The sequence below is a fragment of the Urocitellus parryii genome, chromosome 4 (assembly GCF_045843805.1).
Source record: "Urocitellus parryii isolate mUroPar1 chromosome 4, mUroPar1.hap1, whole genome shotgun sequence".
Lineage (NCBI taxonomy): Eukaryota > Metazoa > Chordata > Mammalia > Rodentia > Sciuridae > Urocitellus > Urocitellus parryii.
In genome coordinates, this window is record NC_135534.1 from 45,890,178 (window position 1) to 45,904,640 (window position 14,463).

Consider the following 14,463-nt stretch of genomic DNA (forward strand, 5'->3'; position numbering starts at 1 on the left):
GTACCACACTGTGCCTAGTTTCTCTGACAATTTTTACAATCCTTTCTTTTCCTTTAGTATTGTCTAATTCCTTAACAATGTCCACCTAGGGATTTCTTTTTTTTAATATATTATTTTAGTTGTTGATGGACCTTTATTTGTTTATATGTGATGCTGAGAATTGAACCCAGTGTATCACACATGGTAGGCAATCACTCTATCACTAAGCCACAACCCAGCCCACTAGGGATATTTTCAAATTTTTCCTGTTTCATTCACTTTTCTAATTAGACATATATTACAGTTTGTCATTCTATCCTCCATGGTTTCTGTGTGTGTGTGTGTTTGTGTGCGGTGTGTGTGTGTGTTTGCTGGGAACTGAACCCAGGGCTTCAAGCATGCTAGTCGATCACTCTACCAACTAAATTACATACCCAGTCCAACTATCCTCTATGATTCTTAATCTGTCATATCATCTAGTTCTTACTGACTTCTGAGTAACTGTTTTGTATTTACTATTTCTCTCTTCAAATGTATCTAATTTTTAATTTCATTATATTTCACACTTAGAAGTTACATTTGGTTATTTTTAAAATCTGTTTTTTATTTTTTAAAGTTGTAGATGGACACGATACCTTTATTTATTTATATGTGGTGCTGAGGATCAAATTCAGTGCCTCATACACATGAGGCAAACACTCTAACACTGAACTACAACCCTAGCCCCTTAAATCTGTTTTTATACTTTCCTGTATCATGCTATCTTCTTTATTTCTTTAAATAACCATATTTTATAATTTATGTTTGATAATCTGGATATCTACAGTAACTGTTCTTGTCATCCCTAATGGTTTTTCTTCATGCATTTTCTTGTAGATTTAATTATTCCTACTGTGAGATATTCATTTTTCCTAGAACTTTATTTGTGGAAGAACTGGCTTGATGATCCAAATTAGTAACAGTCATCATCTTCTATTAAAGTGTCTAAGAAACAACTTCACTTCCATGGTTCCCATAAGTAGGGAGAAGTAAATTCTTTCTAAGTCATACTTACATTAAGGATACACACAGTTCAGGAATTAGTAAATGATGATGGCTACCAGCCAGTCATATCTGGCCCATCACTTGTTTTGTACATACATTTTCATTAGAACATAGCAATAGGGGCTTAGGTTGTAGCTCAGTGGTACAGCATTTGCCTGGCATGTGTGAGGCACTGGGTTTGATTCTCAGCAGTATATAAAAATAATTAATAATGTGTCCAATCTAAAACTAAAAATATATTTTTTAAAAAAAGAACATAGCAGGGCTGGGGATGTGGCTCAAGCGGTAGCGCGCCTGCCTGGCATGCGTGCAGCCCAGGTTGGATCCTCAGCACCACATACAAACAAAGATGTTGTGTCTGCCAAAATCTAAAACATTAATATTAAAAATTCTCTCTCTAAAAAAATAAAATAATTTTTAAAAAACACCATTATTTAAAAAAAAAGAACATAGCAATAGCCACTTGCTTATTTATTATCTATGATCATTTTTGCATTACAACAGCAGAGCTGAATAGTTGAGACATGGACCATATAGCTGACAAAGCCTAAACTATTTACTGTCTGGTTCTTTACATAAAAAGTTACTGACTGGGTGTGGCAGTGCATACCTATTATTCCAGCTAATCAGGAGGCTGAGATAGGAGAATCACACATTTGAGGCCAATATCAGCAATTTAGTGAGATGCTGTCTCAAAATAAAAACAAAAAGAACTGGGGGTAGAGCTCAGTGGCAAAGTTTCCTTGGGTTCAATCCCAGTACCAAAAAAAAAAAGGAAGAAAGGAAGAAAAGAAAAAGAAAAAATTTACAGATCCATGGTAAAGTCCATCAGGGTCCCAGACTTTTGGGGTAATCTCCTATTCAACTCCTCTGACCTCCTCTATCCTGAGACAGTGAAAATGAAAATTGGTGTTTACTAGGTTTGGCTAATGCTATCAGGGTGAAAACTAGCTAGAGTGGTCTGCTTAACTCTCTGTGCCTGTTCTGTAAACATGTCACTTTGTTAAGTAACCTGGTATTTCTTTAAGGATTGATAAATTTTTCTCTCATAATTACGCAAAAGTTTTTTTGTTTGATAATGGGGATTAACTCAGGAGCACTCAACCATTGTTCCACATTCCCAGCCCTATTTTTTATTTTATTTAGAGATAGGCTCTCACTGAGTTGCTAAGCACTTTGCTGCTGCTGAGATTGGCTTGAATTTACAATTCTCCTGACTCAGCCTCTAGAGCCGCTGGGATTACAGATGTGTGCCACCACATCTAGCTTTGTTATATTATTCTTAATTTCATTTTTCATGTCAACTGTTTGATGATAAATTAAACCTAAAAGTATTTCTATGAAAATTAAATTGAATGCTCTGGAGAGACATATTAAAAGCACATTGCTCAAAAACTATCCTTTCAGGTATAAAATATTAAAATGTAGAAAAAGCATAAAAGTTTTGTAGAGTTTTATAACTTGATTGCTTTAAGAGTATCTTTAAATTTCTTTTAGTACTTCAAAAGAAATCAAATTGATCATTATTGGTGGGCTCTAAGAAAGACACCACAACTGGACCTGGTGGGGCATGCTTGTAATCCCAGTGATTCAGAAGGCTGAGGCAAGATGATCACAAGTTCAAGGCCAGCCTCAGCAACTTAGGGAAGCCCTAAAGCAACGTACTGAGACTCTTGTCTCAAAATTTAAAAAATATATAAAAGGGCTGGGGACATGGTTCTATGGTGAAGTGCCCTGGGGTGGGGGACATGTGTGAGAAAGACACTGCAAAACTTTAATCAACTGAGACATACTGAAAGGCCTTATCCTACAATTAGAAAATTAGCAAATGAACTTCTAAATAAATTTATATATTTTAGGTCAATATAATAAAATGATTATGATGGGTTGTTTCTAACATTAATCTGTTAAATCACATTACCAAGGAGTGTACTATTCACTCTGATATATAATAAAATAATTTTTCCCCAATACTCTGAGGTTTTTTAGTTGGTCAACACATGATGTTAATGGTAATGGGGCCAAGTTCTCCACTTTCTATATTCTATGGGCTGATACTATACCTTCATATTTGGTCCTCTATAAACACAGAAAGAAACAGGTGAGAATATGTAACAATTCCCATCATTATGTACTACAATGCACCAATAAAAATTTTGGAAAGAAAAAAAAAACCCATCAGTTTATTTTGGGCTTCAGCCTACTCAAGAAAAAAAGAAAAGACAACCAGGTGGAAAATATGAAGAAACATATCAATAATATTGCAAAAACTGCTCAAGACTGCATTATTTTGACAAAATATGTGAGACAAAATGACAAGTTTAAAAAGTATATTATAGTTGGTTAAGTAAAAAACAATTGCATAGAAAGGGAAATAAGTAAATAAAACCATTAACAGAAGATTCAAATATTCTTTATACTTTAAATGTTTTCCAAATTTACTCCAATTATAATTGTTTTTTAAAAACTTATAAATTATGTTCTAATGACAGTGTTATTTTTAATTTTATATTTATTGACATCAATTTAGTAAAACTTCATTACTTTTTTAAAGCTCTGAAAATAACTTTATAAAACTAAAATTAACCTTTTCCAGAGACAATCTTTGAAGTACTAAAGAAAAGACTGCCATGCTGAAGATCCATCATTTCTCCCTTCAATTTGTCCTCTGCAACATCAACAAGGGCAAGTTCATCAGCCAAATCCTAAAATACAAGAAAGTTCTGAATAATATGTTCCTACTTAAGTTCTAGGAGAATGAAAATAATTCATATGGCTACTTTATAACCAAAGGAGTCTCATATTTTTAATTGGAAAAATGACATAAAAATAGTTGCTGAATGTGCTCTTAGAGTGACCAGTAGGAAAAACTGTTTTGCCTTCACCTAATTGTTAGAATTGTTTGGGATGGTTTTATTTTTACCCCTTCAGGTATCAACGTAAACCCAATAAAAAGGTATACAATTCTTTCAAATGGTTTTATTATATTTAACTTTAAGCCTAATTCTTGAGTTGACTGAAGATGCTTTTAGTATGCCTCCTTATGGCCAAACAGGAAGCCACTTATGGTGAACATCTAATACTTTCCCCAGTATAACTTTTTATTTTCTCTTTCCCTGTTTCTCTTCTTCCTTCCTTTCTTTTTTTTTTTTTTCTTTTTCTTTTTTGTCCTAAAATCCAGAGGAACTCTACCACTGAGCTACATCCCCAGCCCTTTTGAGATAGAATCTCACTTGTTTACCAAGGCTAATATCAAACTTGCAATCCTCCTGCCCCATTCTTCTGAGATTATAGGTATGTGCCACTACACCTGGCCAGTATCCCTTTCTCTGGTAGTAGAATTCCTTTGTAATGGGAACTCATTACAGGTGGTTAAGTGCAGTATAATTGATGTTGGACCTCCAAAATAAAACCATGCCCAGCCAATTGTTTAATTTTCTCTTTTTGGCCACAGCAACTTGTTTATAAATGAGCTTATGGCCCAGACATAATGAAACAATGTCTATGAGGTTTGAACATGGAAGATGGGAGACTCACTTTTCTTTGGAATCAGGCTCAAAGAACAACATAGGACTCTAAGAACAAACTGAACAGCCATCTTTACAAATAAATATCACAACGTGGCCTAAGAATTAACAGAGGAAATCTAAACCAACATATGCAGAGACTGTCTTGGATATGTCTGAATTCTAGGATCCAGTAATACCTGAAGTTAAGGTTCTGCTCTTAAGATTTTTTCAGTTAGATACACAATTTATAGTCTCTTTATGCTTATTCTAATTTCAACTGGGTTTTTTTGTCATATGCCCAGAATACAGGACTATATAGAACAAATGCATTCCCTTAGATTCTGGTGAACAGAGTCCAATAATGAACAGTAAGGGAAGAAGTTCAAAGTCCCTACCTACTACCTACTGTTTATTGTTCTGTTTGTTCTGTTGCGATCAGGCACCATCTGACCTTTCTGAAAAATTGTATAGAGTTGTCTGACCCTCAGTATCCAAGGTGATTGGTTCCAGAACCTGCCTCAGATACAAATTTGAGGAAACTTAACCCTCTAAAAGAAAATGGCAGCCAGACTTGGTGGCACATGCCTGCAATCCCAGAGGCTTAGGAGGCTGAGGCAGGAAGATCATGAGTTGAAAGCCAGCCTCAGCAATTTAGTAAGACCTTAAGCAACTTAGTGAGACCTTGCCTCAAAATAAAATATAAAAAGGGCTGGGGTGCCTGGTGTGGTAGCACACATCTGTAATCCCAGTAGCTGGGAAGGCTGAGGCAGGAGGATGCTGACTTCAAAGCCAGTCTCAGCAAAAGCAAGGCACTAAGTAACTCAGTGAGACTCTCTCTCTAAATAAAATACAAAAAGGGCTGGAGACATGGCTCAGTGGGTAAATGCCCTGGGTTCAATCCCTGGTACCAAAAAAATAAATAAATAAAAGTAAAAAAATAAATTTACTAAATTATGTGTCATGTATCAGGAATGGGAGGAGAATAAGAAGTTTCATCCAAAAGGATTACATATGCTAAGAAAACCAAATCATATCTATAGATTCATTTTTACATCAGCTTGTGTCTCTCTGTATCTGGTCAGAAAAACACTTTATTTTAATAGAGGGAATTTAAATAAGGAATTGGTTAGACAAATACTGCAGGGCTGAAAGAGTAAAAAGGGAACATATGGAGTAACCCAGAAATAGCAAATGAGTTAGAACCTACCATCCCTAAAGCTGAGGAAACAGAGAAACAAAGCAAAGGAGGTGCTTCATGGAGCCATGCTCAGACCCCGTGGGAGAAAAAACCTGACTGCTGACGATCCCACCGAGGAAGAAAGATGGGGCCAATGCTGGGACTTCCAAAAGAATCGAGACTAGAACCAACTTCTAATACTTGGGCAAAAGACACTAGTTGGAATATCAGTGACCAGAACAACAAGCAAACAATTTCTGTGCAGTACCTCTTATTGGCAGATGCAAACTGCGAAAGGAGGAAAATATGCAGAGGCTCACTGCCAATGTCACAAAGCAAAATATAGAAAGTTTGGGAAGTGACAATAATTTAATAATTAGGACAATTTTCCTTTAAAACTTGAACAGGTTTCCAGACAATTCTCCTATCAAGGGAATGTTAATAGCTCCATTTGTCTTGACTGTTAAACACAATGCTCAAATAATCCTTAAACATTGTTGGCTTATTTTTTATTAGCTACAGGTATGGGTGTGTAGCTCAGTGGTAAAGTGCTTTTCTAGCATGTGTGAGACCCTGAGTTTGATTCCCAGCCCTGGGGGTGGGGGGACATGAACTACATGTTTGTGAGTATATTTCTCAAAAAGAATTTCAAAGAAAGAGCCTGGGCTTGCTTAGCCTGGCAGAATTTATAAGAATAGTTATTATGTGCAGTGGCACACACCTGTAGTCCCAGTTACTTGGGAGGCTAAGGCTGAAGGATTTCATTCAAGGCTGGCCTGGGTCAATTAGTAAGACCCTGTCTCAACGTAAAGTTTGTTTGTTTGTTTGTTGTAGTTGGACACAATACCTTTATTTTATTCATTTATTTATTTTTATGTGGTGCTGAGGATTGAACCCAGGGCCTTGTGCATGCTAGGCAAGCACCCTACCGCTAAGTCACAACCCTAGTCCCTCAACGTAAAGTTTTCAAAAGGGCTGGGAATGTAGCTCAGTGGTAGAACACTTACTTAGCATGATGGGAGAAAAAACAATTATGATAGTCTCAGAATCTTTTCTCCAGGAAGTACCAGAGTAACCACGGTAAGATAAAAAGAACAGGAGAACCAGAGGATTCAAATCAGTTTAAGGAAAACTACTATGATTACTTTAAATAGGACACAAAATAGGATGTACTGCTAGTCACTTCTAAAAACTTTATAGGTCTTTTTTTTTTCCCCTGGTGGGCTGGGGATCAAACTCAGGGCCTCACCCATGCCAGGCAAGTGTTCTACCACTGAGCCACATCCCCAACTCCTACATGACCTTAAAAATGCTTTAAAGTCCACTTCTCAATGACATATGCAGATGTCATGATACTCATTACAGTCCTTGTCCCTTCATATCAAAATGAATATATTTTTTAAAATATTTTTTTAGTTATAGATGGACACAATACCTTTATTTGTTTACTTTTATGTGGTGCCAGGGATTGAATGCAGGGCCTCAGGCATGCTAGGCAAGTGCTTTACCTCTGAGCCACAACCCCAGCCCAGAATATTTTAATGCATATTTTAATGCATATGAATATGTGCATTTTAATATCCTTCATTATTTTCCACACACAATACATCAATATAATCTGAAAAAAAGGCCTTGAATATTCTGTTCCATTTTACTATCTGCCACAGTATAGTGAATTCTTGTTAAAAAGGCGGGGGGGCTCCAAAAATTGCTATTCTCCCACAGTTGGAGTTCTGAAATTTCATAATAATATGTATTGGAGTAGGCTTTTTTGGATCCATAATAATGATAGAATTCAGTGAATTCTTTGTATCTATAAATCCATATCCTTCAGTTTTAGAATTTTTTATCTCCTTAAATAATTTACTTAAACTTTTTTTAATCCCCTTAATAATTAACCTATCTTTCTTGTTTCATACTGAAACATCAATTAATCACCTCTTGAACCTACTGATTAAACCTCTAATTTCATCTCTTTTCTATATTCTATTCCCTGACAGTCAGCTTTCTAGTAATTTCTTGGGAGCAAAATCTTTTCACCTCATTATTCAACATATAAACTTTCACTTAATCCTATGGCTTTCAGTAATACACCCATTATCAATAATGCTTTACTGGGCTGGGAATGTGGCTCAGGCGGTAGCGCGCTTGTCTGGCATGCGTGCGGCCCGGGTTCGATCCTCAGCACCACATACCAACAAAAATGTTGTGTCCACCGAGAACTAAAAAATAAAATGTTAAAAATTCTCTCTCTCTCTCCTCTCTCACTCTTTCTTTAAAAAAAAATAATAATGCTTTACTGTCCTTGATGTCTTCGGTGCAGAGCATCATTCAATTTTTTTTTAATTTTTTTAAGAGTGAGAGAGAGAGAGAGAGAGAAAGAGAGAGAGGGAGGGAGGGAGAGTGAGAATATTTTAATATTTATTTTTTAGTTCTCGGCGGACACAACATCTTTGTTTGTATGTGGTGCTGAGGATCGAACCTGGGCCGCACGCATGCCAGGCAAGCGCGCTACCACTTGAGCCACATCCCCAGCCCACATCATTCAATTTCTCCAAATAATAACCTCCTTTCTCTTGCCTGCTAGGATGAGAGAGGTGGGTGTCGAGTTGATTAAGCTAGGGAAGAGAATTTGTTGGTTTTCCTTCTCCTCATGTAAACTTTCAACCAGTCCTCATGTTTTTAGTCCCATTCCTCACCTCCACCTTATGAGGTGACTGGTACTTCCAATTCCTGAGCCTTTCCAGGATTCTGGAATTAAATTGACTTTGCTTCTTCTTGTAATCTCCCCTTGCAAGTTTCCAAAAGTTGTCTAAAAATTGTAAAGGACTTAAGAGCACAGGGTCTGTGTTCAAACTGCCATGATTTCAATCCTAGCTCTTCTACCTACTAGTTGTTTCAATATTTCTAAGTTACTTAACATCTGTGCTTTAATATCCTTATTTATAAATAGAAAAAGTAACAGTACCTACCTCTAAAAGTTGTTTAAAAGGTTAAGTAGTACATTTAAAAAACACTTGAGGTAAAAGATTCCACACTTAAAAATTACAGCCAGGTGCAGTGGCACATGCCTATAATCCCAACAAATTGAGAGGTGAGGCAAGAGGATTGCAAGTTCAAAGTCAGCCTCAGCAATTAGTGAGGCCCAAATATTTAGTAAAACCCTGGCTCAAATTTTTAAAAAGGGCTGGGGATGTGGCTCAAAGGTAAAGCATCCCTGGGTTGAAGAAGAAGGAGAAGGAGAAGGAGAAAGAAAAGAAAAACTACAAAATGTTGCTGAAAAAATTTAAGGAAGACGTAAATAAACAGAAAGATATCCCATGTTTATGGATTGGAAGACAATATTATTAAAATATTAAGACGTCAATATTACCCAAAGCAATCTACAGATTCAGTGCTAGTCTATCAAAATTCCAAAGATGTTATTTTTCAGAAATAGAAAAACTCATCCCAAATTGACTTTGAATCTAAAAGGACCAAAAAAGTCAAAGTAATCTTGAAAAAGAACAAAGTGGGAGGTGTCATACTACCTGAATTCAAAACTTAATATAAAATAGTGTGGTACAGCATAAAGACAGATATAATATAGGCTAGAAGAACATAATGAGACTCAAATTTTTAACAAGGATGCCAAGATAAAGGGGAAGGAATAGTCTTTTCAACAAAAGATATTGAAAGAACTGGATATTAACATGTCAATGAACAAACATGGACCTTAACCTTATACCAAATACAAAGTTCATTCAAAATGGATCAAAAATATAAACATAACATCTAAAACTATAAAACTCTTAGAAGAAAACATGGAAGCTTCCTGACATTTAATTTTGCAATGCTTTTTTTTTGGATACAACAAAAGCATAGGCAACAAAAGTAAAAATAAATTATACATTAAATTTGACAACGTCTGTGCATCAAAGGACACAGGCAACAGAGTGGAAAAGGAACTCATGGAATGAAAGTATTTGCAAATCATCTATTTGATAAGTGGTTAATATCTGAATATATAAAGAACTCCAACAATCCAACAATCAAAAAAAAAAAAAAATCCCTGCCAGCTGCCTCAGCACAGGCCTGTAATACTGGCTGCTCATGAGGCTGAGGCAAAAGGATCCTGAGTTCAAAGCAAGTCTCAGCAATTTAGCAAGGCCCTAAGCAACTTGGTGATACCCTGTCTCAAAATAAAATAAAGGCTGGGGATTTGGCTCAGAGATAAGTACCCCTGGGTTGAGTTTTACACACACACACACACACACACACACACACAAAAAGCCCTGAGTTTTCTAAATGGACAAAGGATTTGAATATTTATCCAAAGATGATATACACATGGCCAATAAACACTTGAAAAGATGCTCTGAACAGAAAAGACAAAGCAAAAGCAAAAGATTTGAAGTATAAGCCCTTTGAATATATGATTTTTCACTGACTTATCTTCAAGGAATGCAAGATACTGAATCATTTCTACAGAAATTGTTAAATAACAGAGTAATCCTGTAAGTAAATTTAAATAGTCTAGCAATGCCTGACACACATTTAGCTCAAAGTAAATGTTTTTTAAATTGTGTCAAAATCAGATATGAAAGGATACATATTTGTTGTCAAGGCCACAGTCCTGAAACTTTGAACGCAACAGGTACAACTCCTAAAAGTGCTTACTTGATTTTCAGCAGCAGGATGGGCTTATGACTTACCTTCAGTAAGATACAAATAGCACAAGCCATGCCTACAGAACCAGATCCAATAATGGTGATCTTCCTCTGGGAGACTGCATCTTCTGCAACTAGATTTTCAATAAGCTGCTCCTTGACAGTTGACATTTCGAGAACCTAACAGAGAGAATGCAATTTCGTGGAATCAAACTCCCTAAATCCATCCCTTTCACAGTTACGATATCTAAGGAACTACCTTTTGAGTTCGCAGAATGGAAGACACAGAGGTGGAAAGAAACCCAAGAAAAAAAATCCTGGTCAAAGAGTGTGGGGTAAAGCAAGGAACACTCAATAAATAATCAGTGGTAGGGAACGGGGCACCAACGATTTCTAAACCCTCCTCGTTCCCAGCCACTATTTTCACTCAGCACCAGACGCTCACAAACGCTCTTCTTGGCTCAATTCAGTACATACAACCCCCAAAGCACAACGCGCCACCTTTAAGAAAGTAAAAAGTGACCCCAGAAAAATACACCAACAACTGTTCAGGTGCGAAGCCCAGCAACCGTTACAGTTGGCCGCCTCGCGCGGCCCTGAACGTCAGCACGCAAGCCCCGCCCCCGGCCGGCCCAAGCGCAGGCGCATCGGCAAGGGGTGGGCATCCTCGGCGTGGGAAATGTCTCCCAACTATGACCAGGTAACTGAGCTACAGCTGATGGCAGCCAGACTACTGAAGATGGGCAGCCAGCTGGGGAATTGCCTCGGCCGCGGAGCTCATGGCCTGAACCAGCCCAATTTACTGTTTTCTGAGACGAGAGGACATGCTGAACGAATCTGGGCCCCTGGGATGAAAGGAATTTAAAGTTGGACTTGGGAATTACCATCCCGAAGTTTGAGAAACATATTTTTCGATGGTGCACTCGTCACACCCTTATCCAAGCATTTACTTGCAGTCACTTTATGACATATTGACCTCTGTAGCTTTAGGACCACGTGCTGAAATAAAGTTTGGATTTCTCTTGAGAGAACAGAGAACATTAATGACATGAAAAGGCCATGTCTAGTTTTCTAAGGGTGCTTTCTAAGGGTTCAACACCAACAATTTATAACTCACAGAAGGGGACACAATTCCTCCATCATTTTTTTGTCTAGTATTTGCATATGAACCTGTCAATATATAAATGATAATCTATTTTCCATGTAATGATCTGTGGGTTGTGTGTGTAATGTAGTGCAGAACATGCAATAACTCTGCTTAAAACACTTCCTTGGCTTTCCATTATACTTAGAATAACCAAAAAGACCTTCAAGATTTGACCTCCTTCTACCCCTCCAACTTTAAAACACTCACCAAACTCTCTCCAATTACACTTTGGACAACCTTTTTTTTTTTTTTTTTTTTTTTTTTTTGGTCGGGGGGGTGGGGTGGGGGGGGCTCAGAACATTTTAATGTTCTCTATATCTGGAAAGTTGTTTGCCCATCCTTTGAGGTTAATTCCTCATTTTCAGTTTTGGCTCACTAAACTGCACTTCCAGCTTTCCTTGACAATTGTGTCAACTACCACAATTTCCAATTTCTCTCCTGTTTCTCTTATGGCACTTTTCTCAACCTACTACAAGACCAAAATTAGAAGCTCCCCATAAGTAGCACACAGGAGTGGCATCTGCACATAGGTACCACAACTTGCTTGTGTGCTTCCCCAGCAACCTCAGGGCTGAGGAACACTGCTGACCTAGATGGCCTGCAAATTCAAGCTGTGGTCAGGCCTGGTGGCACAATGCCTGCAATCCCAACATAATAGTATGTTTCAGAACAGCCTGGGCAACTTAACCAAATCCAACTAAAAATAAATAAATAAAATAAAAAATAAAAAAAATTGCAAAATAGGCTAGAGATGTAGCTCAGTGGTAGAGCACTTGTAGCATGCACAAGACTCTGGGTATCACAACAAAAAAAAAAAAAAATCAAGCTGTTGCTAGGCATGCTGGTGCATACCTGTAATCCCAGTAGCTCAGACAAGGAAGGCAGGAGAATCACAAGTTCAAGGCCAACCTCAGCAATTTAGTGAGACTGGGGATTATCTCAGTGGTTAATGCCCCTTGGTTCAATCCCCAGTACATAAATAAATAAACAAGCTGTATACTTCCCTCAGGCTCCTGGTGGCCAAATGATATATCCCCTTGGTAATCGTGAAGAGAAGTGGCTTTTAATATCTCTCCAAGCTTAATTGACATTTTTATTGCAGTAATGTCAAAATAGTCAAGATTTCATTTTTACTTATTCTTGTATATTGCAACATCTATCGTATTATATAGTAGGCACTCAGTAAAGAATCTTGAGAGAATCTATTGTTTAAATATTTAGTTGTAGATGAACACAACATCTTCATTTTTATTTATCTTTATGTGGTGCTGAGGATAGAACCTAGGGCCTCATGCATGTGAGGCAAGCGCTCTACCACTGAGCTATAACCCTAGACTGGAATGTGGCTTTTGAGTCCTGATAGTTTAATTTTTATGGCTATAGGAGGAGAAAAAAAATGAGGACCATGTGCTGAGCAACTCATTTTCTTCTCCACTAAAAGCCTGTGTGAGGTGGGGCTAAGACCTGCTTAATCCACTTCCTAAAGATATGAAAAAAAAAGGTCTCCTTGTAGAGTTGGCCTATTCCTTGTTGGGGCAGGAAGGTACTTGGTGAACCCAGAGCACTTATTGTTGCAGAAAATGATGAAAGTTTACAAGATTAAATCTGAATTCATGAAAGATTGAGTAAGTCTATTTCACTTATTTTTCAATCATGTTCATATTGTCTAATTTATTGTATCAAATGACATTAAAATATGGATTTTTTTAAAAATAAAACTGAGGGGCTGGGATTGTAGCCCAGTGGTAGAGTACTTGTCTAGCATGTGAGGTAATGAATTTGATTCTCAGAACCACATATAAATAAATGAATAAAATAAAGGTCCATCAACATCTAAACAATTTTTTAAAAATAAAACTGAAGTTACCTCAAGGATCACAAAGCCCATGGAAATATTCTGGTTTCTTTGGGGGTAATTAAATCCAAAGAATTGTACACTTTTTTAAATATTTCTTTTAGTTGTCAGTGGACCTTCATTTTATTTAGATGTGGGGCTGAGAATCAAACCTAGTGCCTCACACATGCTAAGAAAGCACTGAGCCACAACCCCAGCCCAAGAGTTGTACATTTTAAGAGCAAATTTTGGGCAGGCATGGTTGTAGCTCAGTGGCAGAGCACTTGTATAGCATGTGTGAGGCACTGGGTTTGATCCTCAGCACCACCTAAAAATCAATAAATAAAATAAAGGTAATTGTGTCTATCTACAACTAAAAAAAATTTTAAAGTACATTTTATGGTATATAAATTTTATCTTAGCAAGGCTGCAATTAAAGTGTACAGGATAGCAAATCCAATTAAAATAGCACTGTCAAGACTACCTTGACCAAGCTTGTCATTTGAGAGAAAAAAAGCCATAATTTTCTTTTAACTAGCCCTGAAGAAGAAAACTTTGGGGAATAAAAGCCTGAGTCAGAAATGATGGCAATATTCAGGCCTGAATAAGGGTGATTTACAAAACTATTTTGAGGGAAAATTTAATAAGACATTTGAGTAGAGAATCACCAAGACTACTTGATTTAATAACAAATATGTAATACCTTGGGCTTAATATAGTGGAACTATAGATTATAATGGAAATGGTACCAAACTAACACAATCTAATTATACCCTTAACATAAATTCATATTAAACTCAAGTCTACTCAGTAGTAAATAGTATCCCATATTGCAGGGTTGTCCATGAAGAGCCTATTACTTCTGAGTAATATAACAACAAAAAAATGGCACCTTTATGACTTTATATCTTAAATTGGTGAGGAGTGGTAGCATATGCCTATAATCCCAGCAACTTGGGAGACCGAGGCAGGAGGATCCAAAGTTCAAGACCAGCCTCAGCAACTCTGCAAAACCCTGTCTCAAAATAAAAATAAGGGCTAGGGATGTAGCTCAGTTGATACAGTGCTTGCCCCACATGCACAGGCCCTGGGTTCAATCCCCAGCACCACAAAATTAAATAAAA

The 14,463-nt window shown here is 37.1% G+C and overlaps 1 protein-coding gene across 1 annotated transcript in view; it reads right to left on the minus strand.

The window, feature by feature from the left end:
* The window catches only part of LOC113200890 (L-lactate dehydrogenase C chain), a 34,873-nt gene extending 23,954 nt beyond the window's left edge, over positions 1-10,919 (minus strand). Inside the window, exons 1-3 of the mRNA XM_026414487.2 lie at positions 10,618-10,919; positions 10,404-10,538; positions 3,611-3,728 (exon numbers count right to left, since the gene is read on the minus strand). Coding sequence (XP_026270272.1) covers positions 3,611-3,728; positions 10,404-10,529 — 244 coding nt within the window. The 5' untranslated portion in view covers positions 10,530-10,538; positions 10,618-10,919. The remainder of the gene's footprint in view (positions 1-3,610; positions 3,729-10,403; positions 10,539-10,617) is intronic.
* Between the last annotated feature and the right edge of the window lie 3,544 nt (positions 10,920-14,463).